Source organism: Eublepharis macularius, chromosome 6 (assembly GCF_028583425.1).
Source record: "Eublepharis macularius isolate TG4126 chromosome 6, MPM_Emac_v1.0, whole genome shotgun sequence".
Lineage (NCBI taxonomy): Eukaryota > Metazoa > Chordata > Lepidosauria > Squamata > Eublepharidae > Eublepharis > Eublepharis macularius.
This window is the reverse complement of record NC_072795.1, coordinates 64,881,043-64,906,746: the sequence shown is the minus strand read 5'-3', so window position 1 is coordinate 64,906,746 and position 25,704 is coordinate 64,881,043. Positions and strand designations below refer to the sequence as shown.

At 44.1% G+C, this 25,704-nt stretch overlaps 1 protein-coding gene across 2 annotated transcripts in view; it reads right to left on the bottom strand.

Annotated features, from left to right (window-relative positions):
• LOC129332882 (prominin-1-A-like) overlaps positions 1–25,704 on the bottom strand; it is a 47,055-nt gene that overhangs the window by 9,070 nt on the left and 12,281 nt on the right. For both annotated transcript variants that reach the window (XM_054984180.1, XM_054984181.1), the window contains exons 3-14: positions 21,681–21,742; positions 15,771–15,976; positions 14,035–14,155; positions 12,820–12,883; positions 12,268–12,357; positions 11,484–11,674; positions 10,063–10,137; positions 9,617–9,680; positions 6,235–6,394; positions 2,807–2,959; positions 1,627–1,750; positions 1,186–1,277 (exon numbers count right to left, since the gene is read on the bottom strand). In XM_054984180.1, coding sequence (XP_054840155.1) covers positions 1,186–1,277; positions 1,627–1,750; positions 2,807–2,959; positions 6,235–6,394; positions 9,617–9,680; positions 10,063–10,137; positions 11,484–11,674; positions 12,268–12,357; positions 12,820–12,883; positions 14,035–14,155; positions 15,771–15,976; positions 21,681–21,742 — 1,402 coding nt within the window. The remainder of the gene's footprint in view (positions 1–1,185; positions 1,278–1,626; positions 1,751–2,806; positions 2,960–6,234; positions 6,395–9,616; positions 9,681–10,062; positions 10,138–11,483; positions 11,675–12,267; positions 12,358–12,819; positions 12,884–14,034; positions 14,156–15,770; positions 15,977–21,680; positions 21,743–25,704) is intronic.

Below are 25,704 nucleotides of genomic sequence, written 5' to 3'. Positions count from 1 at the left end.
CTTGTATGTGTGCTGTGACTATGTTAGAGGAGGCTGAGGGTGTTAGCAGTCAGACCCCCTCCCCACACTGTAAGGACAGTTTAGAGATATGGACTATCATAAACCCCTTGCCATAAGTCCTAGGTGCTGCCTGTCCCCAGGAAGAGTGGATGTCAGCAGGCCAGGAAAGTGGAAAGTAACGAAGATATGAGTCTGAGGAGGGGAGACTGACTGATGCCCCCCCACCCCAGAGAGAAGCAGAGATAACAAGGCTTCCTGAGAAAACTCCCTGCCTAATCTCATCAACGCCTTCCTCCACCTCCCCTCTCCCACTTACCTAATCGAAGCTATTCAGCATATCTGATAACGTTCCCATCCAGTACTTACCAAATCATCAAGCAATATTTTTACCTATAGTCCATCCCAGATAGTCATATCAGACCCTTTTCAAGTTATTGTCCTACCTCCAGACAAGCCATTATGTCATTGTTTTTGGAAGGAAGACATCACCCTTGCCCCATGGAATGTTTTGCCCTATAACTGGGCTTTCCAGCCATGTGCTCAATGTGAAAGTTCTGGGACCCATCCACACAATCCCACATTCATTTGGACCTTCTCTTCCCTCTTCTTCTTTCCCTAAAATGACGGTCATTTTGCTGCCTCCACAGACTTCTCCTCTTCAAGATTGGTAATTATCACACTCCCTGAACTGCTTTCTCCCATGATCCTCCCTGATTTTCTTTGTTAACCTTGTATGTGTGCTGTGTGTATTTGTGTTATTGCCCTTTTTATTTCTTTTTTAATAAAAAAACCTTTCCTGTTGAACATCTGCCTGATACATTTGAGATTTCTCTAAGGGAATAATCCCCATAAACATTGGTGGACGTTCCTAGTGACCCCTTCTCACTTGTCTCCTTTAATGCTAATTCCCCCAACTAATTAAAGAGGTAACAGGGAAAAGGGTATGGTTCCTTTGGTACTCTAGGAAGCAGTTAGAGGAGAAGACTGCACACTAAGGCTTGTCATTCCTGCACAGATGCCCTTGGCATTGCTGGACATGGTACTCTGGCATTTACTCTGTCCAATGCGAAGCTTTCACCCTGCCCTCAAAGGTCTGCCTCCCACTGAAGATACTGAGGCTCAGTCACAGCTGGCAGGATGGAAGAGAAGATCAAGGCAAAACCAACCAGGCTTCCTGGCACTCACTTGTAAAGGCTGGCCAGAGTCACATTCGAATCCTTTATTCCCAAGGACCTCGACAGGTTTAATTCTGGGAAGAGCCCTGGTGTGTTTAGGAACTGGAAGAGAAAGCAACTATGGATGAGATTCCTTATCTACTTACTCAACAATGTACAGAGTGCTTCCCCCTAGCTGTGATACCCTCCTCTCCAGAGTGTGTAAAGTCTGGTTACCCTGAGCAACTTTCATGTCAAAATGACATGGACAAAGGTGGGGATAGGGGAAATGGAAGTCTAGAACTGGAGCTTGGGGTTGCAATGTGACCTCTAGTCTCGGATTTAAAGATACCACACAACTAGATCCTTTGACATCAGCTCATTTCTTCTCTAATCCCCATGCCTTTTTCCACCTCTTTCTGATGGGACATAATGAGATCTATGAATACTAATGGTAATTTATGGGACTTACCTGAAGGAGCTGCCCAGTGGCCCAGGGACGGCACACTATCGTGTATACGTTGCCCCCTACTAAAAATGTCAGCAGAACCAGCAGCATCAGAAGCCATGCAAAAATAAAGCTGAACCCAACACTCCTGTCAGGAAAAGTAAGAAATTATAAGATGCCCAAGATTCCATTGCAAACCTCAATACAAAGAACAGACTTCAGAGCCTTCCTGTCTACCCAGTATGTAGCCCTACGTTCATGCTGGCAATTCAGCCACATACAATCCCGTCCAGATGAGAACAAGAGAGCAACTCTCAGCCCATTTGGACAACCTGGTGCAGTGTAGAGTGGGGGGAAGGAGATCTGCAGCAACTATCAGAAGTCACACCTTGTCTGCGTGATTCCCTTCCCCTTGAGGCTCACCTGGTGCCTATGTTGCTTTCTTTTAGGAGCCAAGCCAAATATGTTTTTGTTTACCCAGGCTTTTAGTTAAGGAGCTGATCTTTTAAAATCATTTTACAGTATGCTTTTATTCTGAAAGTGGTTAAATTAATTTTAAGCTGCTCAATTATATGGATTTGTTTTATTCTCTGGCTTGGGTTTTTATTTGTGACTTTTAATGTTCGTGTTTTATATGTTATTTTGTAAGCAGCCTTGGGCAGGTTCCCCAGGATAGGTGGCATACAAATTCATAAAATAAAATATATTCTGAAGTTTAGCATATTGCCATTCCACCAGGGATGCCACAGAACATTCTGGGGTATTCTTAAATAAAGACAGGTTGGGGATCTCTTATTTATTAGATGTCCTCCAAGGAGTTCAGAACAAGTCTCCCCCCCCCTATCACAAAACCCTGTGAGCCAAGCAGGCCACGCAGCGGAGTGGAGACTTGAACTTTCATCTTCCTAGTCCTAGTCCCACTTGCAAAGCATACTGGCTTTGCCACCTAGTAACTGTTATATACCTCAGCACTGCTGCACTTACAAAGTTTAGATTGTAAACCAGAAAGCTCTCCTCAAAATGGTCCGCAAGCAGTTGGAAAATAAAGCAACCAATGCCACCTAGCAAGATCAGGTCCTCCCCTCCCATCTCATTCTCCGCCTATCTGAAGATGTCTAGCCATCATCAGGTGGGTACACAGGGGCCTGTTGGGTGATTCCTCCTACCCCAAGATGAGAGAGAGATCGTGTGCAAGATATCTTACGCCATTAGGAAGTCTCCTCCAGAGCTGGAGAGGCAACCTCTTTTGGTGGGTGGTGCCTGCGAGTCTAGCCCAAGTGCACCAAACAGCAGGCCCGAAGCATTGAGTACAATTATCAGGAGCACCAGACAGCAGAGGCAGATGCCAACAATCCTCCTGGAGTGAAAAAAAGAAGATCACCAGTCAGTTGAGTTCAGCAAGGACTTAAACAGAGAGAAATAACAGCATAATCTTATGTAAAGTTACTCCAGCCTTTTGAAATCAATGGGCTATAGACTGCAGTAACAGCATGCAGGATTGCACTGTAAAGCTCTATTAAAATACATTGAATCATATAATGGGCCAGATCTCTGCTAAAAACTAGCAGGAATATGCTGTGCCAGCAATGTGCAAAATGAAGGCAGAGGCTCACCTATCTTCAAAATATTGGACATGAGAAGGCAATCAGAAAGTGGGAATCTATGCGAATCCAGGTATAAATAATGGGAAAAGATAAAAGGCTATCCATACCAGTCAACCAATCTTTAAACTTTTGTAATTAGAGACAGCATCCCATCCAACAATGCATCTGGGAAACATCAACATACCTTGAAGTAACAACAACAGACCAGGAGACTGTTCATTAGAGGCTTCCAAAAACAATGGCCAGAGACACTTCAGACCATACCCTGTGCTACAATCCCCGCCGCTTTCCAATAACTGGCATTTTCAGAAAATTATAAGATGTGATGGATTGAAGTGGCCACTCTCTGTTTAACTGGAAGTTAAGTTAAACTGCCTTTTGTAAGCATTGGTTTCATTCTCTTTGTTTCTATGTGTTTTATAATGTAAACCAACAGGATCTAAGTGAGGAGGATTTACTGCTTGGCTACTCAAAGGGTATTGTGCCCCACACTCAAAAGGAAGCAGCACAGTGTGAGAATCAGACAAGATAGCAGAACTGCTGGAATAAAGGAGGGGGGAAATTAAAAAGTTATGCAGACGACGTGGTTATATCAGTGACAAATCCACGTAACTCCCTGATTTATGTAATGGAACAAATATTAAGATTTGGGCAGCATTCTGGTTATATATTAAATAAGAAGAAAACAAAGATAATGTTATTCTCGACAATGAAAGAGGAACGTGAAAAGATTGAAAACATAACGGACTGTACCATTACTACAAAGCCAATAAAATATTTAGACATAAATGTATCATCATGAAATGAGAATCTTTATAAAGATAACTATCAAAAAGTGTGGACAGGAATTATTGAAGACTTGCAGAGATGGCAAAAACTAAACATTTCATGGCTAGGAAAAATCACAGCTGTTAAAATGAATATTCTACCTAAATTGAATTTCTTGTTTCAAATTATTCCAGTTTATATAGAACAAAAGATTTTCAATAAGTGGCAGAAAGTAATAAAGGAAAAAGCCAAGGATAAGACTTAAAGTATTGCAAGATGACAAAAACCGAGGAAGATTGGCTGAACTGAACATTAAATTGTATCATCAATCAGCGGCATTAGTCTGGATAACAGACTCGATTGTAAATCCAAGTAGCAGACATATCACATTGGAGATAGCGGATGCTAAAGAAGGTATCCATAATTATTTATTGTCAAAGAAATCATGTAAACTCATTCATAGACAGGATGGGACCCATATTATAAGGGAAAGATAGCTCAAAATATGGTTCCAATGCAGAAACAGATTGAGTCAATCAATCTCCCCACTGATGTCACTAAATAATGCCTACTGTGATGTAGCCATGAGAAACAGAATTGATAAATTTAGCTATGAATCAATGATAGACAAAGGAAACAACAATAACATTTGATTTATATACAGCCCTTCAGGACAACTTAATGCCCACTCAGAGTGGTTTACAAAATATGTTATTATTATCCCCACAACAATAATCACCCTGTGAGGTGGGTGGGGCTGAGAGAACTCTAGAAGGGCTATGACTGACCCAAGGTCACCCAGCTGGCTTCAAGTGGAGGAGTCGGGAATCAAATCTGGTTCTCCAGATTAGAGTCCTAACCACTACACAAACTGTAGTGGTTTGTGGCTCTCATAAACATAAAAACCTGGCAAGAATTCCGGGCCCAAAGCAAAAATGTTCCATGGCTGACTTATTACCAAATAGTATCAAGACTGAAGGATCAAATTCCTAAGGAAGATGGCAGGCTGAGAGAAAAAACACAATACGAATTATTAATATCTGGAGACTTGTCGCATCTCTTGGGGAAGATCTACAAAATATTATTGCAATACCACACAGAAATGGAGCAAGTTAAAACTTGTATGATAAAATGGATGCAAAATTTCAGGGAAACTATTCCGACGGACTTATGGAAAAATCTATGGACTAAAGATATAAAGTTTACAAATTGCCAGCTATTAAGAGAAAATTGGTATAAAATGTTCTTTAGATGATATTGCTAGAATTAGTAAGGGCTGTAGTGGACACTGCTGGAAATGTCAGAGCATGGATGCAACATTTTACCACATGAGGTAGACTTGCAAGGAAACACATAAATATTGGATAAAGATACATAAAGAAATGCAATAGATTCTCAAACTTAGATTTGAATTAATTCAAAAAATATGCTTTTAAATATTTTACCATTTAATGTGATAAAAGAACAAGATCTCTTCCATTACGTGGTGATGGCAGCGAGAGTATTATTTTCAGCAAAATGGAAAACAGACACTTGTCCTGGGCTCCCAAAGTGGAGAGGTAAGATTTATGAATATGCCTCAATGGCCAAACTGACTACCTATTTACATAACAGATCAATAACCAAATTCTGGGGGGGATGGAAGGGCATTTTTGATTACTTAGGCAGAAAATAAATGACACAGAAGTTTTACATAATTAAAATGTGTTAAGTAGAGGGAAGGAGAGGGAAAGAGAAATATAATGTATCTAGGCTTGAGATGCTAAATATACAAGATCTTTTTTAATATGTATTGCTTATTTAACTCTAAAACTATTCTATATGTACTGTTCATATACTTATTGTTTATACATAATGGTATAAGCCTCAATTTAATGTCTAATCAAGAACCTGTATAATCTTCTTATTATGCAATTACTTTACCATACATTCTTTTTAAATAAAATTCTTTTTTTAAAAAAGGAAGCAGCACAGTCTGGAGAAGTGAGGAATTGTTTGAGGATGCAACTCAGGACTGCTCATTGTTGTAGTTTTTGTTTGTTTATATTGTTGAAAAGGCAAACTTTTGCACTGCTGAGGGTTGTGGGGAAGGAGGTTGGTAAATGTTTGCATTTCTTGGCAAATAAAAAAATAGAAAATATAAAAAATCAAGTGGCCTGAACCGTTTCTGGCCATCCTAGGACACTAAGACAAACTCAGATTTGGTCTGCCCTAGCTTCAGGGGCTCTTTTGCAGTACGCTGAGCAGCACTGACTCCTACCTATAGCCATCATAGGTTTTGATGTTTGGCTCATAGGTACTGGCCTTCTCAGTGATGTCATCCAGAAACCTAGAGACATTCCCCAGCATGTCCAGCATGGGAAAGCTGCTCCGGACGTTCGCAATCTTCTGCTTGAGGCTGTCCAGTTGAGCCTGTCCCTCTGCAAGGATCAGAACAGAGGTGGATTAACCCCTACATGTTGTGAGCTATAGTCAAGAGGAACTGGTGCAGAGGAACTGTCATCTATTTACTTTGGATGCGCATAGGGCATGGGCTTGATAGCCAGGCCAATCGTCAAACAAGCATGATTCTCACTGTGCTTCATGCACTTGGGTCCTAATATTACCCAAGATGCATAAAGAGCAGACAGTCCGCAGAGACTGGGACACAATACATTCTGCTACTGTTGCCCTGCTATTCTTTCTTAGTTCAATTCCAGTCAGATGGAATGGCAGAGAGAGAACAAAGAGAAGCTGTGGGCTGCGTTCAGGAACAGACAACCAATCACTTAGGAAGATGAAGATATCTAGCCAGAGAATGAGTAGGCCATGATAACTAATTTTTGCAGAAAGACAAGAGTGTGCACCTTACAGAAGCATCAACTATTAATGTTAGAATCCAAACCAGTGTTTGCAGTACTTTATTTTTTAAAAAATCTAACAACATTTTTGCAACAGTAGAGGATTAAATGCATAAGGCCACACTGAGAAACTCAGAGTAGCACTGCACAATAATGCTGTACCCTCCTCCCACCCATTCTTAGTAACCGAAGATTCACAAATGATGTTACCACGAAATTCAGAAATAGTTGTCAAGTATGCCTGAACTGGAAATGAATTAGAGCAAAGCAATGGTCATAGTGACCTTAAATCCTCAAATCATAGCATGTAAAGAAACACAGCAGATTGTAATATCCAGAGTCAGTACAACTGTCCTTTGAACTGGCTCAAACCATGTTCATGAGAGTCACTGGGCTGGATCCAATGGAAGAGATTCAGGTGCACAAGTGGAGGGCATTTTTGTGGATTCCCTCTCCTGCAGCAGGACTCCAGTTCCTCTTTTACAATGCATTTTGGGCTGGCACAGGAAGGGGGAGGCAGGTAAGTCTTTTTAATGAGGTCCAACCCATTATACCATAGAATATGTATGACTACCCTAATAAGGTAGTTAGCTCAAGCCCTAAGAGGGTATCTTACGTTGAAGCTCCACTGAATGAGCAATGGATTTTTTAAAAAAACTGTATAGAACTTAGCTTAATTATTTTGCCGTAAAGGCAGATCTTATTTGATGTTAAAGTCCTGTGATCTCCTGAATGGGCTGTCCTGTACCTGACCTATAACCAGAAGCTTCCAGTTTTACCTATCAAGGATTACAGGATGCTGGTCAAAGAAAACATAGTTTGGAAAATATATTATTTGTTGTATGACTGTTCTGCGGATAAACTGTTCACAAGAAAATGTTGTGAAATCACATGTCTTTTTGTATTTTCCATAGAACAGGAAGGAAATAAAGAGCATACATAAGAAAAAACAGTAGTTAAGCAAAAGGAGCTGACTAGCTACACCGCTTGGAGAACATCAGGTCCATCTGAAGACCATGACTGGCCAGCATGACCTATTTATTTATTTACTTACTTATATCATTTATATCCCACCATTCTCCATAATGGGAACTCAAAGCAGCTTATATAACTCTCCTCCATTTTATCCTCACAACAACACACAGAACGTGTGACTCACCCAACTCTGGGCTTTTGCCCTCGATCACCTTGTATATGTACTCTTGCTTCACTTCCTCAAGGAACCTGGAGCTCCTTCAATCTATGAAACGGTGTCTAAGCACATTTTTCATTAACTACTAATGTTGTAGATCTTCAGCTCAGGACAAGAGTGTACAGTCCCCTAATTTATGGAATCTGCAATCCACCCATCCTCAAGCTGCCTAACTAGATCAGGCTCTGAGAGATCTGTGAAAAGATGTTCCCAGGGTTTTGGAAACAGCAATTGCACATGGCCCTGATTCAGATTGAGGCTGCAGTACAGAAGAAGAGGGGGCTATATTCCTTTCACCTCAAAATGAAGCTCTCTCTCCACACACACACACACACAGACACTCACACTCACACTCACACACACACAATTAATTTTGGGAGTAAAAAAAATAGAAAAAATGAGGAAGATCCATTCTAAAAGCTAAACCATGGGTAGGGAGGAGGATTAATCCCATTCTCGTGCACTACAGCCCCAATCTGAATCAGGGGTGCATGCCAGTGCAATTACCACATGTAGAGTGACAAACTAGAATCTGGGTGACCCAAGTTTAATTCCCTGCTATCCCATGGTAGCTCACTGGGTGACCTTGGGCCTGTCATATACTCTCAGCCTAACCTACCTCAAAGAGTTTGTTGTGAGGAAAAAGAATGGAGTACAGGAGAATGATGTAAGCCACTTTGGGTCCCCATTGGGGGAAAAGGTGGGATATAAATGAAGTAAAATAAAAATAAATATCCTGGGAAGAACCAATTACCAATCTCCTAAGGCCTAACCACATGTCACTTTTTAACCTGAGGTTGTACCTGGGTCGGGTATAGAGATGTGTTCTAAAGCTTTACACTCCCCAGGTGAGTGAAGGCCCAATACAGCTGAAAGCAGAGCATATGGAGAGAGGAGCTTAAAGCTTCTCCTTTAGGCATCATTTTCCCAACCTGGAACTGCCCCAAAGAAGATATTATTTGCCCCACTGTAGGTCTGCACACCCTGACGAGCTAATGTTACATTTCCATAACCCTTCTAGTCTTTACATATCTTGTGTATTAGATCATTATACAATTTTCCTCAACTTTTTTCGTTTCTGTATACCTGTATACACATGAAAAATGGCATGTACAATGAGCCCTGAATGTTATTTCACACACAAACATTTCTTACACAAAGGAAATACATTAATCCTGTGTAAATTTCTTGTCGTGGTTTTCTTTTAATTTTGGGAGGGCCCCAAGCTCACTAAGAGAGGACGTGCTTTATATGTGCAAGGTCTGGGATCCAGTCCTTGGCATCTTCACTTAAGGAACCTCAGGCTGGGCTGACAGAGATTCTGCCAGTCAGTGAAGACAACGTTGGGCTGAATGAACTGCTGGTTGGAGTCAGCATAATGCTGGTTTTTATGTTCACGTGCAGGCAAGAACTCCCATCTGTCTATATAAACCAGGCTTCTGAAACCATTTTGAAACAAAGACAGGACTGTGCTATATATTGAACAATAATAATTTGAACTAACCAGCCATATCTTTAGCTGAAGATCTAGTCTCAGGGGCTATTACAGAAGTTACATTTCAAGCAATAATGGAAATGTGAACCAGAACATATTGTACAGAGCCACTTACCAGATACCACATTCTCTGCTTGCTCAGAAACCTTTTCTGGTATCTTATTCAGCGTATTGTTTGCCTGCCAACACAGGGAACCCACGATACAGACAGACAGAAAAAGAAACAAAGATCTCAGAATTACTTGTGTTATCACATGTGGTAGCAAGAACACATCCTCATAATCAAGACCATAGCCATTTCCAAAGAGCAAGCAGCCTAACAATAACACCAGTGGGTTCAAGAGCCATTTTTAGTTTAAGATGCTGGGTTCTATATAGTCTAAATGTGATTAGTGTGCTATGCCCAGCCTACGGCTTATTGCATGGTGTCAGCAAGTTTTTTTTCTGCTGTGCAGCCATTCCCAAATGGATTATCTACTGCAACATAAATAGATCCTTGTTCTATGTGGTCTACTTGGAAAGTAGAAGGAGCAAGAAGGGACAGAAAACAAGGACCATTACCTCCACAAGAGTGACTTTGGGGTTCAACTGTGTCACGTTGCCTATCAGCTGAAGTGCATGCTTGACATCAGGAACCTGTGGGAGCAGATAAGGGATATCAAAGAGATAATCAAAAACTAGGCAGTGCATTAATGTACACTACACTTTGCATGTTCCCAGATGCCATTCTAAAAGCAAACAACCATGCCATTACATACAGAGTTTTGCTGTTTATTTGTGCAAAACCTGAGAATATGTACATTCATATATATCTAGGTTGCGCTAGAGTTCATGTTGGTGGTGCAAAACATGCATTTATTTCTAATGTGAAAAATTAGAAGTGCTGGGATTCCAGTCATGTCCTGAGACTTAGTGCAATCCTATGAAGAGTTATTGTGGTTAAAACCCATTGACCTCAATTGGCCTTGACAGGAGTAACTCTGCATAGGATTGCATTGTTAGAAGCTCTTCTCTTTAATCCCAAAGATGATGAGGGTGGTACTTTTAAAAAGTCTAAAACATAATATTACTACCACCACCACCACCCACCAAGGTCAAGGTACTCAGATGCCCAAAGTAACTTTTGTTATCTCACACATGCAAGGGAACAACCCTAAATATTTTTTAAAAGGTTACTGGGGAACCCTGGCTCAAATTAAATAAAGGAGGGTTTGGTATGTTCTGTGCTTGTGGTGGAAAGTGAATGGGAGAGATCTATATCACATTGTTTATACTGATGCAAGTGAGTATAAGCTGAGGCACACAGAAGAGTTTGTATATGTATGTACTGACAATAGCCAAGAGACGTGCAGGTGGGTATCCTTCACACATGAGCATATCAAAAAGAGTCCAGTAGCACCTTTAAGACTAACCAATTTTATTGTAGCATAAGCTTTCGAGAATCAAGTTCTCTTCGTCAGATGCCTGTTTTTTGATCAGGCATCTGACAAAGAGAACTTGATTCTCGAAAGCTTATGCTACAATAAAATTGGTTAGTCTTAAAGGTGCTACTGGACTCTTTTTGATTTTGCTACTACAGACTAACACGGCTAACTCCTCTGGATACATGAGCATATGATTCTGCCTTATACCATGTTAGGCCATTGGTAGATTTAGCTCAGTTTTTCCTCTGACAGTGGTTCTCAGAAAGAGAAACATCTTTCCCAGCAACTGATACCTGAAGATGCCAGGGGTGGAACCAGGAATCTGCAAAAAGTGCATTGCATCACTTAGCCCACAGCCCTTCCAGCACCCTAACTAGCCTTCTATTGGCCTATACCTTGACATACCTTGCTCTCCTCCTAACAGTTACTTCAGCTTTCCCTTATCTCCTATGTCCTAGAAGGCTCACCCAATGCATCCTAGACTCCAAACCATGTTTGTTTCTGTGTTTTCCACCATCCCCAACCAAATGGCTTTGTGCCTTTCCAACTCCTCTTTACCATGCTGAAATTGGCCACAACCACCAGTCCTTTTACTGAAACATTCTGGCAAGGGTCGCTGCAGTTATTCAAAGTCTTATTGATGTTTTCACTCAGGGTGGTCAGATTGAAGGCCAGCTCCTCCTGCAGCTTCTGCAAGCGATCGGCTGCCTTGCTGACATTCCAGAGTTCCTGTTCCACAGTATCAATCACTGCAAGAAGCAGAGCAGCCAGTTGGTGGAGTGGTTAGCATCAGACTAGGATCTGAGAGGCCCAGGTTCAAATCTCCACTCAGACATGAAGCCCTGGATAGGTCACTGTCTCTCAGCCCAGCCATCTTACAGAGTTGTTGCAAAAATAAAACGGCAGGAGCAAGCCATGTATGCTTCCTTACCTCCTTAGAAAATAAAAACAGATCAAAACAGAGAGAAAGACTGGAGGCACTGTAACTTTTACTGCCTTCCCAGCTGAAGAATTAATCCCAACACAGAGGCTAAAGAGGTCTAAGGGAATGGGGCACTGACAGCCCACCTCACCTTTACTCGGGCTTCAGAAGAACAGCAGCATCCTGGTCCCCCTCAGGGTGAGATGGGCAGTGCATACACAGTTCCAGCTCACAGTGAGCTCCCTGGAAATCCAACTCCAAAAGAAAATTGCTGACCTCTAAACTTCCTTTGTCTTCTCAACGACTGTGTACCCCCTTCCCTTGAACTACAAATGCACAGACATGCATCTGTTCTCCCACTGTGGCTGCAACATCCCAACAACATTCCCCAGCACACTCCCCTCTGGCAGCAGACCATACCTTGGAAAAGCTGTTCAGCTGTATTCAGTGTTGCATGTGCCCTCCCACTTAGTGTTTTCACAATCCTACCCCCCAAATCTTTCCCGATGCCTGCAGAGAAGGGATATAATCAGAACAAAATAATCAGTAAAAAAAAATATTCCTTCTGCTTTTGTAGGCTGCTTGACATCCTAGCCAGGTATTGTGGATGTCAAGTCACAAACCCAGTCTAGCTAGATCCTTGAGAGATGAGGGGACAGCCCGATGCTCACAGCTCATAACAAATTCATAGGATATACAAGGAATGGGACCCAGTAATGACCTCATAGAAGGGGCAGATGCTAATGACGTAGATTGTCTATTGAGCACCATGAATAAAGTTGGCCAAGTAGCTGGGGCCAGGGCTTCCAAGTCCTTCTGAATGCTCAAGGTGTGTGAGCCTGTGAGTCATCCATTTTTATCCTGTTCCCTAGGTTACATAGCATAGTCCAGTGGGAGAATGCAATTTCAGCTGATGCCCATGTAACAGACTAAAGCCCAGACCCCAGATGGCAGTCAGTGGCATGGACTCACCCAGCAAGCTGTCATTGGTTTGCTGTATTGGCACTGAGCTGAATTTGATTAGGATATCAACCTCCTATGGAAGAAAAGTGGTGAAATATAATTACATTCACAGGGCAGGTCACAGCCAGCAGGATCAAAATAATTAGCATAATTATGGCTGTATATGGCATACCACATACTGATATGTGTCCCTGTAACATCGTCACATTCTGATCTTTCTTACACAGATCCATTTCAAAAAGACGGAAGGATGCAATTTTGGGCATGCATATTAGGAAGTCAGTTCAGATTATACTTAGGGCTCATTTTTCAGTATGCATGCTTAGGACTGGATTGCAATAATATCTGCAGAAGTTAATAAGGAAATGGTGCTCAAAAGGAATAATCTCCAGGTGCCATAAAAAGAGTATATGACTTGAAGTACTTCTGTGGATTTTCTTGAAAGATTTCCTGGAGAAAAATTAAATCTGCCCCACAGAAATAGCTCTGGGAAGTTTGCATGTCATCTTATAGCAGGCCAAGCACTTGGTATGAGAAATTACTCATTTCAAGGGGAAATGCCTTAGAACCAATATAGTTAGAAAAGGCTAACTCAGTACTGTTTTTACCAGCAAAGCACATTAGTTCTTTCCAGTGTTGTGAATTTCACATTATACTTTGCTTGCGCTTCTGTTTAAACAAAGTATGTATCTATCTTTCAAATAAAACTATAAAAATTAACGATGGCTGATACAGGAAACACAATCATGAAACTGGACAGTTCTGGAACTATGGATAAAGCATATTTCCCAGAGTCAATCTGGCACCCTCTGCTCTAACCCCTTGTGCTAGAAAAGCCAACTGCCCTTCTGCTTAGCATGGGACTCTTTCTTGGTGGTCAGCGCCTTATTTTTCTAGCATTACCCTTTCCCTTGCCACTGGCAGGGGCTGGATAGTTCAGTATAATCACTGAAGTACTTGGCTTTTGAATGCCAAGGACAAGATATCAGTATGTCAGTGAGATAATGGGGCCAGACAATGCAAAAGCGCTTCCTTGTAGGAAGTAAAAAGTTCACTGGAAGACAGAGGCAGGATGCAGCAGAAGTGCTCTCCTAGGCAATGGCATATGGAGTTTGAGGTCTAAGTAGAGCAAGACGAAATATGTGTACAGAGGTGCAGAATGTCATGCACAAGACACCTGCCGAGGGAAAGGGAACAGGTAAAACATATCCTCTGCAATCATACCTGAGGGATGGAACTCAAGAAGATTTGCAAGTTGTCCATTGTACTGTTGAAAGCACTGAAACTTTTATCTACACTCTCGGACATGCGGTTGTTGCTGACATAGGCACAGATATCTCCAGCCCTATAATGGAGGAAACAAAAAGAAGAATGCAAGGATTCAGGAGAGGAAGAGAGGAGAGAAAACAGGTTCTTGTGTTGAAGTTTCCTTCCACTCTTTGAAAGATGCCAATCCATTGTCCATTGCTATGTTCTCCATCCATAAACTTGCTTTCATTTATCTATTTGCTGTAGCATTGTGCTAGTTATTTGGGAGGGAATGGGATAATTATATGTGCATTCTGCATAAGCCAGCATTTCACAGATGTCCTTGAGCTCTGGAAGAACCTTTGTGACAGGCAGGAATGGAGATGAACAAGGACTCTTTTGGTTATATGTTCCAGTGGCAGTGCTCCAGAGTAAAGAGCTTCCTTGACACCTGGCTGCACCACAGAAAGTTCAAGCAGCTCCACAGAACTCCCTCTGGCATCTTTGTTTGTTGCTCATATCTTAATTCCTATTAAAAGAATATAGTTTTTGGTGGGCAGCCATGTTGGTCTGTAGTAGAACAGCAAGATTTTAATCCAATGGCACTTTAGAAACCAACAAGATTTTCAGGGTGTAAGCTTTGAGTGTCAGAGCTCCTTTCTTCACGGAGAAGGAAGAAGAAGGGAGCTCAGATTCTCAAAAGTTCATACCCTGAAAATCTTGTTGGTCTCTAAGGTGCCACTGGTCCCAAATCCTGCTGAAAGAATATAGCATCCAGTGGTTCGTCCTTGGATCCTGAGCTTAGTTTCTAGAAAAGAGATGCAAGTCCCTCTAAAACTACTGCTCTTTCTTCTAGAAATCCTTCACCCTTGTAACTAATGCATGAATAACTCTCTGCCCTTATTCTGTGAAGAAATAAAATGCACTCTGCACTTACTCAGGGACACTTTTGTCTCAACTTTACATGATTCTGGGTTGTGTCTGCTACTGAAAACAGAAGCCAATGCTTCTCGTTATTCTGAAATTTGTTTTTGTGAAAAATGCCTTTTTTATGATGCAACTAGAATAAATATTTTTTTAAAAGAAAGAAAACAGAAGCCAATGCTGAACCCTGTCACACATTAATTGCTGCCTGGACCTCAATAAAACATTTATCTTTCCAAATTGCTGGACATCTTTCATAGCAGCTTCCACCCTCCTTCCACAGCACAGAATATGCCTCTGTTGCCTTGAATAGCAACATGAACTCCTCACACACAATGGCAGCTTCCTGTAGGGCCTCCTTGTCCCACCCATCCCATCCTCCTTCAGTTCCAAAAAGTCATTTCCTATGTGCATGTGCACACACACACACAAACATAAGTAACTTTGGCCTGCTTGAAACACATTGCCTGACAGGCAAGGAGAACTTAGCTGTGCAGTGCTGTACATGCCGGGTGTGTCTCATTCACCCTGGGCCCTCAACCACCACTTAAACAACATTCACTGGCCAACACCTGCTTGAGCTACAGATCCTGAGCATCCATAGAGAGCACGTGGAGGACAAGCCAATTTAAATGAAGACGGTTTAAATGAGACATGCAAAGTGCACTTTGCCTGCCTATAGTCACATTGAAATTGGGTTGGAATGGTTGCAAAGTGGAAATGTCTTGCTTAAACTGGCCACAACAGCCACCACTCCTCTCTGGTATTTTGCATAATATAAAACTCACAGAAGAATGCCAGTAACAACCAGCACAGATGCAAAGAATGCCTGTCTATGGCAGCCAGTGTTCTTCTTCTGCTTCTGGTACATGCGACCCCCACAGTTCCCACAGCAGCGACAGCAGCAGAAACACAAGCCCACCAGGGGCATGAGGATGATGAAGAGCACTCCAATGATGATGCAAACCAGAAATCCTGCCTGATATACAAGCACCTAGACACAAGGAAGGGGAAAACATGATAGTCAGCTGGCATGAGAGAATTCACAGGTGCTAACAGCATGTGACAAGTGCGTGAAAAACAGACCCAGTGTGACACAGTGGAGAGAGTGTTGGACTAGGACCAGGAAGACCCAGACTCAAATCTGTGCTTGGCCCTTAAGCTCACTGGGTGACATGGGCCAATTATTCTCTCTCAGTTGGACCTACTTCATCTGGTTGTGTGAGGATAAAATGAGGAAGGGGAGACCGTGCAAACCACTGTGTACTCCTTAGAGGAAGGCTGAAATGATGATCTAATAGGCCAATAGACAGGAGTAATCAAACTCCATTGGCTCAGATTCAGAAATAATCTGGATTTACTGGAATATTTTCCAGGAATCCAATGGATGTCTGGTTTGTCATTGTGGAGTTCCAGCAAGTGTTAGCATAGCAATAACAGTTGTACATGATGAGTCATGCCTGTAATGGTATTGTATAAGCTGCCCTGCCAAGTCACTTGGGGGACTGCATGTGCATGAAATTTATGCTATGAAGGCTTCAGTACATATGTAAGGGCCTCAAATATTCCCCATCCATGCATGGTGCATCCAGAGTTATACAGCTTAATTCCTATGAGCAACATTTCCCTGGATGCCTGCATCTCCGAGTGGGCTGCAGCAGGGTATGAACTGGGTTCTGCTCTTTCCTTCTCCCCTACTGTTCTCCAAGATAAAGTCACCAGACTTTATGCCACAGCCTAGAGATGTCTGAGCAGGTATATCATACCCTAGTACAATGGGAGTCTGAGATTTCAGATAGTGCCCCAAGCTTTGCAGTAGGTTTGGCATAATCAGTTCTACAAAACTGTCTTCAGATTCAGGGTATTTCTCAAATTCTGTCATTGGCAGTTTCCTTTCAAAGTTGCCACTGATCTTCACAGCCCTGAAAGCTGAAGCTATTGTGTATTTTTGTATCTCTGCTAGAATCTGCACCCTTCATCTGGGTTCTTTAGTTCACAATGTGCAACTGAAGATCAATTTATATGTAATTTACAGTCTGGTGCTGGCACTGGACTCAAAGTCCCATGGGTCGAGCTCCCACCTGACAAGCACCCACTTGACACAGACACCCAGAGCAGGAGGACTGAGCATGGGAGGGGCACCAGCAACTGTGGCCAAACCAGGAAGCGGTCCCAGGGGCCTCAGGAAGAACTGTTCTACGGGAATCACACTCACAGCACCTCCCAGCCCCAGCACAGGCCAGGTGAGACTTCACCTAACCCAGGAGGTGGCAGTCCCAGCTCTTGAGCAGAACAAGCTGGCTGCAAAGGCAGGGAAGCCCGCAGAGGCTGAGCAGGCAGAGCATCAGCAGCGACGAGTGACTATCCTCAGCCAGGTGTGGTTACTTAGGGCAATCTGGGCTGCAGCACAACTGCTAGGGGATGGGGAGTTCCAGGTGATGATAGAACCTGCCCCACTCCCTTTCTGGCCCTTGGGACATCCTGGGCAGGCTGCAAGAGGGATGCGAGAGGGATGCACCCCAACATTCCAGCTTACAAAACTTGGGCCTGAAAATGATGTCGATGCCTACTAAGAGGCCTTTGAATGGACTGCCAAGGCAGCCCACTTGCCCCAGGACCAATGGGCATTCATCATCGGCCCTTTCTTGAAGGAGGAAGCCCAGGCAACAGTGTGGGCTCTGCCCAGGGAGGAAGGGGCAGCTTATAAGAAGTTCAGCGTGGCCATACTAGATCGATATGAAATAACTCCGGAGATGAACTGCCAGAAGTTTCGGGCTTGGGCATATCAGAAGGGGGACTGACCCAGGGCACCAGTTATGGCCCTCCAAGACAATGCCTATCGATGGCTAAAGCCCATGAATGACAGGGAAAAGCAAATAATGGATCAAGTGGTCCTCGAGCAGCTGCTGCAGGTTCTCCTTCCACAAGCCCATTACTGGGTCACGTTCAACAAGCCAGCCAACCTTAAAGAGGCCACCATGCTGCTAGAAAACCACTTGGCAGCCGAGGCCCAGAAGACCTGGCAGAAACCTGCACAATTGGAGGTGTGGCCCATTGAGGGTCTGAACTGGGGAGGTGGGGCAAGCCCCAGGACTGAGAAGATCAGGCAAGGACCATGGGGGAGCCCTTCGCACCCAGACTGGCTGACTGGGAGACCCTCACAGCCTCACCCTCCCAGGTACCCACAGCACCCAAGGCCGTGATCTACAGAGAGCCTCCTTCTGGAAGAGAACCAGGAGTGGGCCTCGGACCCAGTTTTACCTGTGGCCAACTCAGACATTACCGCTGCAACTGCCCACTATGGGATGGAGACGACATTTGGGATCTGGCTTTCCTGGCCAGCATCCCAAATCTTCAGGCTAGGAACTGATCCCAATGAGGAACTAGTGGCAGCCCCCAAGGGGGACCCAGCCAAACCTCAGAGGCTGTGGCCAGCAGACCCAGATTTCCTGACAGCACAAGAGGAGGATGGATCCCTCGAGGCCCTCCAGGGAAATGTGGCGGTGAATGAGGAGACCGGCAGGGACGAACGCCAAGCCCAGAGGCTCTCACAAATCATCCAGGAGGGCAGAGTCTGGTACTGGCAGATACGTGTCTGGGGTGCGTGTGCAACAGCTGCTGGAGTCTGCACGGTACTAGGAGAAAGTATTAACCTGCGCCCACTCTCACCCTTGGACCGGCCACCAAGGGGCTAAGAATACCCTTGCCTGGGTCCTGGCCCTCTTCTTCTGGCCTTCAGTGTCCCATAACATGAGTTTTGCTGGACATGTGGAGTGTGTCAACACATGATGACCCGACCACCACCACAGGCACCGCTGTCTCCGCTACCCATCAACAACACCCTATTTGAATGGGTCACCATGGACTTTGTGGGGACACTTCCATGGATGCCCTATGGCTTCTGCTACATACTGGTGCTCATGGACTACACCAAGAGGTACCTTGAGGCCATTCCACTATGGACCGTGCAAGCCGCAGGGGTCACACACACTCTAATGTGTTTCTTCACGCAGGCAGAATTGCCACAGGAAATCCTCATGGATTGCAGGACCCCCTTTACAGCCTCACTCATGAAGCAGCTCTGCTGCATGCTTGTCATCTGCCAACTGTTTACAACCATCCATCACCCACAAACAGATGGGAAAGTGGAAAGATTTAATCAAACCCTGAAGTCCATGCTCAGAAAACTCACCCACAAGAAGCTGAACCAGTGGGACCTCTTCCTGAATCGACTGCTGTTTGTAGTAAGAGAAACACCCCAGGGGTCCACCAGACATGCACCCTTCGAGCTACTCTAGGGGTGCAAACCCAGGGGCATCCTAGACATCATGGAAGGCCACTAAGTGCCACAAGGACCACTGGCCGGGATGCCAGTCCCAGAGTACGTCCAGCAGCTCAACTGAGCCCACCAGTAAGCACAGCAGAACCTGCACGAGACCCAGGAATCACAACTGGCCAGATACAACCAGGGGACCTGCGCACGCACCCTTGAGGAGGATAACAAGGTGCTGGAAAGCCAGCATGTCCTGGGGCCAGGAACAGGAGATGTCTGGCAGGGACTCTTCACCAAGGTCCTGGGGACCCTGTCCTATGGTGTGGCCTCCACAACCCAAAAAAATGGATGCACATGAATGACCTCAAGGAGTGGTGAGAGTGCCCCGAGCCTGCTTGTTACCTGAGAGTGAACTTCCCTGGAGCGTGACCCAAGCAGTAGAGGCAGAACTACCATCCCTAAACCACAACTGGACCGCCACACAGTGGTGGCAGGCCCTGGACCTGCTACAGAAACACCCCGGAATCTTGTCAAAGCAACCTGGACGGACCACAGTGATTTCTCATGCCATCCCGATGGTGCCCGGGAAGGTAGCATGCTCAGTTTGGCAGCCCATCCCCCAGAAGTAGTGGGATGTCATGGCTCATGAGGTGGAAGACATGCACCACCTGGGGGTCATCAAGCCATTGTGCAATGTCTGGAGAAATCCAGTAGTATTGGTGCCTAAGCCAGATGGCAGCACCAGATTCTGCATCGACTATCATGAAGTAAATGTGGCCAGTTCGACACCTACCCCATGCCCAGAGCTGAACACCTCATAGGTCAACAAGGGACGGCCCACTATCTATCAGCCCTGGACTACTGGCAGGTGCCAATGGTCCTGGCTGATAAGGAAAAAATTGCCTTTGCAACCCCACAGGGGCTATTCTAGTTTAATGTGATGCCCTTTGATCTCCATGGAGCAACAGCCACCTTTCAACACCTGGTGGACACGGTGCTCTCACGATGCCAGGGATTCACCCTGGCATACATTGATGACGTTACCATTTACAGCCCAGACTAGACCTTGCACCTCCAGCTCCTGGAAGCAGTGCTGTGCACACTAAAAGATGCCAGCCTGCCGCCAATCTGGGTAAAAGCTGGCTGGGGTTCCAAGAACTGAAATATCTAGGGTTCTTGGTGGGCCAAGGGCAGCTGAGGCCCTTACCAGAAAAGGTCATCTCTCTGGAACAAAGCCCCCAGCCCCAGTCCAAAAAGCAAATGCAGCAGTTCCTCGGTTTTGTAGGGCACTACAGCAAATTTATCCTGCGCTTCGCTGGGCAAGCCAGCTGTCTTTTTTGACTGTCTCCGTAAGGACCAGCCCCTGAACATTCAGTGGACCGCTGAGTGCATCAAGGCATTCCACACACTCCAGACTGCACTGTCTCACCACCCCGACTTGGCCAACCCAGACTTTTATCATCCACACGGACGTGTCTGAATCCAGACTGGATGCCGTGCTGTTCCAAATATGACATTATAGAGAAGGAAACACTGGCCATCAAGCAGGCTGTGGATGCCTTACAATTTTACCTAACTAACAACCCCTTTTCCTTGGTCATGAACTATGCCCCGCTAGTATGCATGAACCGAGTGAAGGACCATAATGTCAGGATACTGAGATGGTACCTCTCCCTGCTCCCCTATAAGTTTTCAGTTCAACATCGGCCTGGGCAGCTGCATGCCAACTTAGATTACCTATCCCGGATCTTCAAGGATCCCATTCCCGCAACCCCATCACCCGATGCCTCCCCCAGCCAGCAGAGCATCAACAGGGATGAGGGACAATCCTTGATGTGGCTACCTAGGGCAATCTGGGCTGCAGCATAATTACTTGGGGGCGGGGATGAGAATTGGTGAAGGGTTAAAACAGGGCATCCATAATAAGCCGGGGAGGAGAAAGGATAGTGGCTGGCAAGGCGCCCAGGGCCAGAGTCTATCCAAAGAGGGGAGGGGAGTTTCAGGTGATTGTACCACCTGCCTCACTCTCCTTCTGAGGCTTGGGACCTCCCTGGCTGGCTGTGAGAGGGGAAGGAACACGATGGCTGAAACCACGTAAGAGGCGTCAGCGGGGCACGAGCCCCACGCCCAGCCAGTGGGCAGCCAGGTGGCAGCCAATGAGGTGGCAGCCGAGGTGCCAAGGGTGTCAGCAAGGCTAGGGCACCACATTTACATATTGGTTAAAATAAAGAATTGTCAGCATTTGTTTTTAGTTAAGCTGCTGACTTCTCCTAGATGACATGCATGATGACACTCATCAGAGCCAACATGGTTATCATTTTCCTTTCCATGAATCCCTTTTTTTGCAACCCTCTCCAGGTCCACTGATTCTTCTGTTGCCACCCACCAACCTTTGGGCTGTGTGACTTACTCCTGTAACATGTACCTTTTTGAAAAAGCCTGGACTTGTAAAGTCAGTCTCACGGTTGATCAGTTGAGGCAGGAAATCTGGGGAGAAGCACAGAGGTTAGTAGTGGAAAGGGGAAAGGCATAGTCATATCATTGCTGTGACATTTGCAGGTGACTCAGAACAAAAACATCTCAGGAGCTTCCTGCTCAGAACTCAAGTTACCAAGATAAAGGAGCCTGAGGGACCCCTGTTTCTGCATAGTTTCAGGGGGGTATCCATGCTGGTCTGCAGTTGAAGAACAAGCTCGGGGTCCAATAGCAGATTTCAGTGAATGAGGTTTTCAGAGTTAAAGCTCCCTTTATCAAATACCTTGGAAATCTAGTTGGTCTTTAAGTTTCTATTGGACCAGGATCTTGCTCTCCCCTTTCTGTGTAGCTGCCTTTCTCCAAAGCTATTCCATTATAATCCATACGAAGAGAAAGAATCTGGCTTCATGTTGCAACCAACTCATGGCAACCCCAACCATGGGCATTCAAGGCAACAGATAATCAGTGGTAGTTTGCCATTGCCTTCCTCTGCGTAGCAACCCCAATCTTCTCTGGTCATCTCCCATCCATGTACTGACCATGGCCAGCCCTGCTAAATTCCTAAACTCTGATGAGCTCAGGCTAAACTGAGGCATTCAGGCTGCTATAATCCATATGAAGGAGTGAAATATCCCCCCGATTTTTTGCCACAAGCAACTAAGCTCTGGTGTAACAATAAGAAACACCACACTACCAAAAAGTAAATATTCTCCCTTGGCAGCCAATATCAAGTAATATTCAACTTTGCCACTAAGCGGTGCTATGCCGCAGCAAGTAGGCCTTAGCCGGCTGGCTCTATTCTCATTCAAATTAACTATTTCCACTAGATTGAAGAGAGCTTTAACATGGGGGCTACAGAAAACTGATCATACAACAGATTCAGCTCTGAATACTGTGCTGCATCTTCTAACAGGGACTAAAGATAGCCAAAGAATTCTCATATGAACACAACCAAGTCTCTATCAGAAGACGAAATGCTTGGCTTCAGTGCAATGGAGCAGGGGACTTTCTATAGCAAGAGGGTTTAATTTAAAGGAGGCATCACACACAGATAACTGTTTTCTATGCTAAGGTTCAAATGCATTAGAATATGTATAGAAGGCCTTTCTTTTACCACTGTTGTCCAATTCTGCCACAGCAATGAGACATGGCTTGCTGCCTTATGCTTGTTGCTTCTAAGGATCTTAAGCTGCAACTTATTCAGCAAAAAATTAAGTCTAGGGTATATGAAACACTATAGTGCTTTTTTAGTCAAAGATTAAGTAGTGTCCAATTGTTGGCACTGTAACCTACAAGACATCTCTTAAGCATACACTTATTCGGTCCTTTTGGGAGGAAGTTATTGCTCATATTAATTTTGTATTAGAATATTAATTTATTTTGGAAGAAGTTTATGTACCTTTAAATTATTTGCCTGTCTCATGGAACCCAACCTATGGTCAATGGAAATTACTCTCTATGCCCTTACAGTCGCTAAAAGACTTATATGACAGGATTAGAAAGACAAAAGCTCACTTTCTATAACTCATTGGAGGACCTTATAAACCTATCAGCATATGAACATATTACATATAGGTGACAATTATATATGGAATTATTTTTAGATATTTGGAGAGCTTATTTGGAGAGCTTAGATATTTGGAGAAGCTTATGTACAGATTCACCACCATCATTTCATTTGTTGTAGTTTTTTCTTTCCTTTTTTTTTTTTTGCTTTGCACAAATAAATGAAAATTTAAAAACATTTATAAAATGAGCTATTCGCCCACAATCATTTGGACTGAAGCAAAGAGCTTATCCAGTCCCGAAGGTGTAACTGCCAGTCGGGCTTGAGTCTCAGTACTTTTCATTTTCCGTATTATTTATGCATGGGATGAGACCAGTGCTGCCATGGCCACCATAACAAAAACAAATCCTGACATTTTTAAGACTTAACATATTAGTATTAATACCCGGGGAGAGAGGGGTAGATGATAGGAAGTAGTTCCACGGTTTGCAAAACCTGCTCCTGTCAGAGACATTTGAATGATACTAGGCAAAGCTTTAGGTATTTGCATGAATGTTTGTTCAGAGTGTATCTTTTTTGGCTTTCTCTTCCTCTTAACACCTCCCTGACCACAGTTTCACTAATGCTGCCTTAGGAATCAGTTACAGTTAAAAGGAGGGTGTGTGCCTGTATGCATAAAGAAACAGAGGACTGATGCAGTGGGATCTTTCTTTGCATACAATAGGCTTCTAATTAGCCACTTGTTTATTTTAATCAGGTTGTTGCATACCATAATTGGCCATATGACTTCTTGTGTATTAGTAGTAGCTTCTGAAGACAGTGTTAGCTTCTAGGAATTAAGGAATCTTCTGCTGGAATATAGCCATCATTGTATGATGGGAAACAACACAGTGCTCAGTTTAGAGCAAGAAAGGGGGAAAGGTGCAGCAAGGAGATATTTTGGAGCTGACCCCCTCCCTCCAATCAAAAGATTCAACTTGTATGATCTTTGACACTTGCCCGTCCTGCTTCTGAAAACTAAGTCACTAGTCTAGTCAGGCACAGCTAGTCTAGTGGTCTCTATCAGGAAGTCTTGTCTGAATTCTAGTTCATGGATTTCAACACAGAATTTTTCGAAAATTAGTCCTCAAAATTTGAAAACACTCTGGGCAGTCACAGCCAATGTCCTGCCATGTTTCATTCAGAAGTGTTCCAGGAATTCAATGTTGAAACTTAATTCCCAGGCATGCAGAGACCGGATTCATACTGGAAACATTGAATGCAGGAGTTTAAGCCTTCCCCCATCACATTTTCCTGACCTGAAATGTTACTGGGGAAAATTTACATGCACTGATGGGTTACACATAAGTTTCCTCACTGGTCAAATAGTGGGTCCCCCAGACTGTAAGCCCTGAAGGCCCTATAGATCAGCCACCAGGTCTTCAATGCTTAACAGAGGGGACTGCAAAGCAAACTGGGACTATCCCCCCCAAACACCCCACAATCCTCCTGTCTCATGGTCACACCACAGGGCTAATCACGTGGCATCATTACAGTCTAAGCAGCTTGGGGGATGGGCAAGTTATCCTGCGGTACCAAGAAATTAGTTGCCCATCCTTGAGCTTGAGTGCCTGACAGCCAAAGTCCCCAAAATCAAGAGGATACTGCAGGATGTCTAGTGGCTTTGTGCTTTTTCTTACTGCCCGAAGCGTAAGGTGAAAGCCAAACTAGACATTAGACTGGAAAAATGTGAACCTTCTGACTTTTTTTAAAATGAAAAGCAGCTACAGGAGGCTGATAGTTTTGAGTCAAGAAAAGGCAGAAAGAGGGCTGCTTACTCTTTCTCCTTCCTAGTGTTTGTTCACTCAAAATTGTCCCTCCCCTCAGTGTTTTTTCCCCTTGTGGGAGAAAGGTACAAGGATATCTTTTCCCTCAAAGAAAGAGAATATGAGGGAGCTGATATGGAGTAGACAAAGGCAGGAAGGGAAAGGGTTAAACAGCCTTCCTCACCCCATGCTAATCCTCACTTCCCAACTGCAGCCTCAGAGCCAAGCTACAAGTGATGAATGACACTTGCCTGGCAAGTGAACAGACTCACGTGTATTCCTCCCTGTTCACTTGCCATTCACTTGCACTCCACTTGATCAAGTGAATGGCAAGTGAACAGGGAGGAATACACGTGAGTCTGTTCACTTGCCAGGCAAGTGTCATTAGTCACTTGTAGTTTGGCTCTCAGAGGCTTTTCACTTAAAAAAAACCATCAGCAAACTGTTCACACATCTCTTTGGTAACATGTAATTTGGTATATATATATATATATATATATTAATTTGTGATAGGGTAATTTCTCTGCCTTATTTATGTGTAAAGAGACAACTCTAACACATCAGAATTACCCTAGCAACATAAATTTTCCAAACCACCACCCACCAATATTTCCTCAAGTGAAAACACGGTGGTAAACAACACAGAAATAATTGCCAATAAA